This window comes from Mesocricetus auratus, unplaced genomic scaffold (genome assembly GCF_017639785.1).
Source record: "Mesocricetus auratus isolate SY011 unplaced genomic scaffold, BCM_Maur_2.0 Super-Scaffold_100676, whole genome shotgun sequence".
In the NCBI taxonomy this organism is placed as follows: Eukaryota; Metazoa; Chordata; class Mammalia; order Rodentia; family Cricetidae; genus Mesocricetus; species Mesocricetus auratus.
The window spans coordinates 183,566,427-183,572,597 of NW_024429266.1; the positions used below are offsets into that span (position 1 = coordinate 183,566,427).

At 56.2% G+C, this 6,171-nt stretch overlaps 1 protein-coding gene across 1 annotated transcript; it reads right to left on the reverse strand.

Moving 5' to 3' along the window:
- Positions 1 to 153: 153 nt before the first annotated feature.
- Positions 154 to 4,108, reverse strand: Gapdh (glyceraldehyde-3-phosphate dehydrogenase). Its single transcript, XM_040739258.1, has 10 exons — positions 3,992 to 4,108; positions 3,721 to 3,761; positions 1,868 to 1,967; positions 1,588 to 1,785; positions 1,383 to 1,498; positions 1,213 to 1,294; positions 959 to 1,110; positions 796 to 874; positions 529 to 710; positions 154 to 422 (listed from the first exon to the last, which is right to left on the reverse strand). The coding sequence occupies exons 2-10, from the start codon at positions 3,741 to 3,743 to the stop codon at positions 353 to 355; spliced, it is 1,002 nt and encodes a 333-aa protein (XP_040595192.1). The 5' UTR covers positions 3,744 to 3,761; positions 3,992 to 4,108; the 3' UTR covers positions 154 to 352.
- Between the last annotated feature and the right edge of the window lie 2,063 nt (positions 4,109 to 6,171).

Consider the following 6,171-nt stretch of genomic DNA (forward strand, 5'->3'; position numbering starts at 1 on the left):
TGTTCAGGACAGGAAACCTGAGCTGGCACGTAGCTACATGGTGGCCCTGGACTCTGTAATGCCCTGCGTGACAAAGCTATATGCAGAAGGCGAAGCCTTCCCAGCCTTGCTAGGTCAGCCTCCCAACCCTGTACTGAAGCAAACACCAAGGAAGACGGGTCTAGTGAACTTTATTGATGGTATTCAAGAGAGCAGGGCTCCCTAAGCCCCTCCTTTATTCTGGGGGTCTGGGATGGAAACTGTGAGGGAGATGACCAGTGTGGGGGTTGGTGGACAGGGACTGCTCAGCAGCCAGGGCCTCTCTCTTGCTTGAGTCCTTGCTGGGGTGGATGGATGATCCAGGGTGGGTCTCTTACTCCTTGGAGGCCATGTAGGCCATGAGGTCCACCACCCTGTTGCTGTAGCCGAATTCATTGTCATACCTAAACACATTGGGAGGACAGTTAGGAGGGTTTACTTTTTGGGCTAAACACCAGGGGGTGCCAACCCCAAGTTTTAAAAGCCCGTTTCTGATCACATCGCACATACCAGGAGATGAGCTTTACGAAGTTGTCATTGAGAGCAATGCCAGCCCCAGCATCAAAGGTGGAAGAGTGGGAGTCACTGTTGAAGTCGCAGGAGACAACCTGGTCCTCGGTGTAGCCCAGGATGCCCTTCAGTGGGCCCTCGGATGCCTGCTTCACCACCTTCTTGATGTCTTCATACTTGGCCTAGTAAGGGCAAAAACAAGATGACTACTCAAGCCCCAACCTCACCACCCTACCAGAGACAACCCTCAGCCCACCCCAGACATACAGCTTTCTCCAGGCGACATGTGAGATCCACGACGGACACGTTGGGGGTAGGAACACGGAAGGCCATGCCAGTGAGCTTCCTGCAGACACAGGGAGGTTTGGTCAGCCCAGATTACTGCCGCCACTCCCCATCCCATTAATTCCCCCTGTGAACAAAAGCTCACCCGTTCAGCTCTGGGATGACCTTGCCCACAGCCTTGGCAGCACCAGTGGATGCAGGGATGATGTTCTGGGCAGCCCCACGGCCATCACGCCACAGCTTCCCGGAGGGGCCATCCACAGTCTTCTGGGTGGCCGTGATGGCATGGACTGTGGTCTGGAAAACACGGAGACAGTGAGCAAGGTCTTGCAAGGTACCCGCCACAGCGCCCACACAGCAGGACCCTCTGCCTATAGGACGACCAGGTGGACTACATACCATGAGTCCTTCCACAATGCCAAAGTTGTCATGGATGACCTTGGCCAGGGGGGCTAAGCAGTTGGTGGTGCAGGATGCATTGCTGAAGAGAAGAGGCGGGTTAGAAGGCTCACCCACCTGTAACCTCACCCCTGCTTGCCCACCTTGCAACAGCCCTCTGCTATCCTCACCTGACAATCTTGAGGGAGTTGTCATACTTGTCATGGTTCACACCCATCACAAACATGGGGGCATCAGCAGAAGGTGCGGAGATGATGACCCTCTTGGCTCCACCCTTCAAGTGGGCCTGTGTGCAAAAGTTGATTTCAGACCCCGTTCTTACTTTGTAGGCACCAAATCAGAGTTCCCTTCATCTTCAGCCCTCTGGCCACTCACCCCAGCCTTCTCCATGGTGGTGAAGACGCCAGTAGACTCCACAACATACTCGGCACCAGCATCACCCCATTTGATGTTGGTGGGATCTCGCTCCTGGAAGATGGTGATGGCCTTCCCGTTGATGACAAGCTTCCCGTTCTCAGCCTTGACTGTGCCTTTGAACTTGCCATGGGTAGAGTCATACTGGAACATGTAGACCTGGGGGGAACAAATGAGGGAGGGCATCAAGGGACTGAATCAGTAAACACCCCGCCCCCTTACCCGTGGGATTAGCACCCACCATGTAGTTGAGGTCAATGAAGGGGTCATTGATGGCAACAATGTCCACTTTGCCAGAAGTGAAGGCAGCCCTGGTAACCAGGCGTCCAATACGGCCAAATCTGAGGTAAGGAAAAAAAAAAAGGAGTTGGGGGTCAGAGAATTCCTCATAGGCCTCTCTAGTCAGCACTGGGCAGACACATGCTCTTCAGAAAACAGAATCCAGGTGTCTCCTAGCTGTAGAGAACCCACAGAAACCATAACTATGCATGTCACGACAAAGACTCAGTACAGTATTAGGTGTAAAGAAGCAGGAAATTCAAGTTTTGTTCTGAATTTCCTTTAATAAAGCTGGTTGAATGCTTAGAAGCAGAACTCAAATATAGAACACCTCCATCCTTAGGAAGCCAAGAGGTCTGATTCTATCTTCCTTGAGCAAACGGGATTGGCTGGGCTTTTACTGCAGGCCATAAAGTGGAGGCTCCTCTCCAGAGATGATTAGGCTCAAAGCCTTGTCCATCCCCAGTCATTTCAAGTCTCTGGGGGGCAGTGTGCCCCTGCGTGGGCAGGACATTCATCACCCCCTGGGAAGCTTTTCCAGCCTGGCCCGGCTTCAGGCTACACCCCCTGGACAGGAAGGACTTGTGCACTCAGCATCACCAAGCTCAAAGGGCAAGGTTAAAGGTCAGGATGAGCAGGACAGGGTCAGCCAACCTGCTTTCTCCAAGTCCCTCCCCCTAAAGGGAAAGAGACTAAGGAAGCCACTGGGCTTTCCAATCCCTAAACCCTGGGCTCTAATTTGCAAAGCACCTGTCTTTGCTAGCTAAAAATCAGGAGCAGGAGCAACAGATGTGTGTAGGGGCCAACAGGGTGGAGGAGCCCAGACCCCAGATACAGAAAGTAAAGGTCAGACGGCTAAATTTAACCTCAGATTAGGGTGGAGTGGGGAGATCTGGTTTCCAGAGGATGGAATGGGGAGAAGGGCAGGATCCGAGGCTCAGACACCCAATCCTCTTAGTGACCTTTACAGTCCGGCCTATAGGGTTTGGTTATGGAAATGGAGGTTATGGGGGAAGGGGATGCCACCACCGGAGCCATTTTGTGCTGGAAATTTTCTTTTCGGAACCACCATGACTCAGCTCCCTCCACCCCCCTCACGCACTACGCCATAGCCAGCACCTTTGGGGCTGGGAGAAGGACAAGCGGACCTCTTTACGCCCGCTTCGATTCTCAGAGAATCTACAAAATGCTAGAAGAAAATGAGGCGTGAGGGGCTGCTTTAAGGCTAATAAGATGAGGCGGCTTGTAAGGTAGAGCTCTCTTGAGAGCACGGAAGCGAAGCCTTGCATCACCTGGCTTACAGGATAGAGGCGACTCCACCCGGCAGAGGGAGTGGGGAGTTAGTCACTAGCTAGGAAGGAGGAAGGCCGAAGGAAGGTTTCCTAACGGTGGTTCATTCATTTCCTTCCCGTTTGCAACATGGCGGCGGCCAGTCACCCTAAAGGAAGCCCTTGAGAGATGATGCACTAAGTGGGCCACCGACGGTGAGGATGGGGGTGATGGGGGGAGGGGCTCCCCTTCTGCCACGTGACGCCTCAGGGCGCGAAAGTAAAGAAAGAAGCCCCAGCCGGGGGATTAGGAGATGGATCCTAAGCTGGCGTGCACGCGGGGGATGGTCCTCCTAGAGAGGACTCCGGGCTGCTCATCCCCGCAAGGGCGGAGCCGGAGCCTTCGTCCGCTGACCTTGAGGTCTCCTTGGGTGCTGCGGTCACCCATCCACCACCCCACGCTATTGCAAAGCCCCCGGGTCAGGCAGACCAGCATACGCAACGGAGTGGGACCCGAAGCCCCACCCTAGTCCAGCCATGAACTTACCCGTTCACTCCGACCTTCACCATTGTGTCTCAGGAACGGGGCTGCGGGAGAAGAAGTTGAGATCAGCGTGGACCACGGTCACCAGGAGACCCCCCCCCCGCCTCCATTCCCGCCGCGCGACCCATCACGTCCACCTCCAGCCTCTGCAATGCGGAGCCCGGGCTCGGCCAGTGGAGCTCGCCCTGCCGCCCCCAGTCCCGGACAGAGCGCGCCCCCCTTCCCAGCTTCCGACCGTCCCAGGCCACATGCGGCCCACCCTGCGGTTTTTCACCTGGCACTGCACGAAGAGATGCGGCTGCGTCTAGAACAGGGAGGAGCAGAGAGCACCGGGGAGGGCTGCAGTCCGTATTTATAGAAACTGGGGTGGTGGTGGGGAGCTGATGACGCTCGCCCCGCCTCCCGTCCCGCTCATCCAGTCCCAGCTCAAGGGCGCTGAGGCCTGAGCTACGTGCACCCGTAAAGCCGCGAGTAGCAGGGCCTGTCGGTGCCTCCCCACCCCCCTCTCTTTGGACCCGCCTCGTTTTTGAAATGTGCACGCACCAAACGTGTGGGCTCGGGGCTGAGAGGGGGAGGGGAACCGGTGATGGGGGACAGGATAAGGCCGAGGGAATAGACTATGAACTTAAGGATGAGGAGTGTGCACTAAGGACGTCCAGGACCCAGGGACCTGAAAGCTGCCAGCCGGATAAAATGAGAGAACCTTGGAAGCTGCAGGAACGGGGGCGGGGGGATAGCGCAGAAGTGCGTGTCTGCCCACAGCTGCACCGTCGTCCCTCTCCCCTTTTTGAAAAGGCTGTGGAAAAGTTGAGGATCTTCTCGTTGTTCTTTGGTAGTGACACAGGCAAAAAATAAGCAGCCGAGCAGAAAAGGCCCGGGAGGGGCCACTTTGCCTCCTGCGGGGGCTCGCCGCATTCTCGGTCCCATCCCCCGCCCTCCACCTCCACTTCCTCCAGGCTTCTCTTTCTTGGGCCAGAGGGCTGGCCTGTGCACTGGGCTGTGAGGACAAGGAGGAGGCTAGGGAAGCGGCCTGAAGGGGCGGTCCCTACGCCATAGGTCGGGATGCCCTGCAACCTAGAGACCTGATTATTAAGACTTACAAACATGCCTCTGTGTTCACCAGTTAAGGTCTAGGTTGGGGCCCTGGGGTGAGGACAATGTCCTGGTTGTGGGTTGGGTTGGAGGAGGCAAAGAAGCCTCCCAGAATGTCGCTCCTCGGAACCTGAGGGTTGCACCGCCCAGGCTAGGAAACACTGCCCCTTTCACCCACTGCAGCCCCAGGGCGGGGAGCTGGACGTGAGGGCGGAAGTCCCTCCCCGTCCTGGGACGTGCCTACTGGCCCTGCAGCCAGGGACTCTCCTTTCTTGACTGCCCTCGTGGAGGCAGGGTGAGGTCTGAGAGGAGGGAAAAGTAGAAGAGGTGTGTGTGGGGGTATTCTACCCTGAGCCAGAACCGGCAGGCCCCAGCCCACTCTCACAAGTGGGAAGGAGAAGGGGGGTTCCTCCTCCGAAGCGTCGGGAAGGTGGGAAGGGTGGATTCTGAGCTCTCGGAAGGGTTTGGGAGCACAGCCACAGGAGCAGGGCAGGGGAATCCTGGGGCCTCTTTGCTAGACCAGTGCAACTTGAGACGAGCCCCCTGCTCTTGTAGCTGAAGAGCCTACTTGCTAAGTTTAGCTGGCCTGATGATAACCTCTGCTTAAAAGGCAGGGAGCAGGCTGGGCTGCACCCCAAATCCAGTCCTGGCTCCTTGCCCTTCTGGGATTGCCCTACCTCCTTGGAGCCCCAGAGCCAAGGCTTTGAGACTGACAGCTGTGTGGTCCATGCCCAGGCTTTTCATGAGCAGGGGCCAGGCCAAGTGAACATGCTGGAAATGCAGGGGTGGGCCGCAACCCTGCCCCTTTCTGCCTTCCTTCCAGCAGAAGTTCCAGGAGCATTAACGCTTTCCCATCAAAAGGTCTCAGGAGCCCCTCTACAACCCTGCCCTAGCCTAAAGCATGCTTCTGAGGTGCCTCCTGCCTGTCTTTTGTCCCCCCCACACACACACAAGAGGTAGGGAGCATTTCTGTGGCAGTGTGCTGTTGTCATGACAGCAGAAGCATCAGTGTCTCCTGTTCCAAGTGACTCAGCAGACTAAGGACTTGGGGGAGGGTGGGCAGCACACAGCACCCCCTGCAGACCCCACAGCATAGTGAAGGCTGACTCTTGGGGGATAGACCTTGGCACCAGCAGAGTTGGGGTTCGTGATCTCTTCTGGGATGTGGCACACGGAGGAAAGAAACAGTGGGTCTAGAGAAGTGTTTCTCAAGTTGCACACTCTGGATACACTGTTGTGGGATGTTCTATGCATGAAGGACATTAGCATCATCCAAGGCTTTCGCTCTGTGTCCCACAAGGCTATGACAGAAATAGGTCTCCGGGTATAGTTAAATGTTTTCTGGGGAACAAAGTACCCCCA

Bases quoted from the DNA above. Each gene is read 5' to 3' on its own strand.
- Gapdh (XM_040739258.1), bottom strand. From the start codon at position 3,743: ATGGTGAAGGTCGGAGTGAACGG. The intron at 1,499-1,587 runs GTGAGTGGCCAG...TTTTGCACACAG, and splicing joins CCACCATGGAGAAGGCTGGG to GCCCACTTGAAGGGTGGAGC. The intron at 875-958 runs GTGAGCTTTTGT...CTGTGTCTGCAG, and splicing joins GTCATCCCAGAGCTGAACGG to GAAGCTCACTGGCATGGCCT.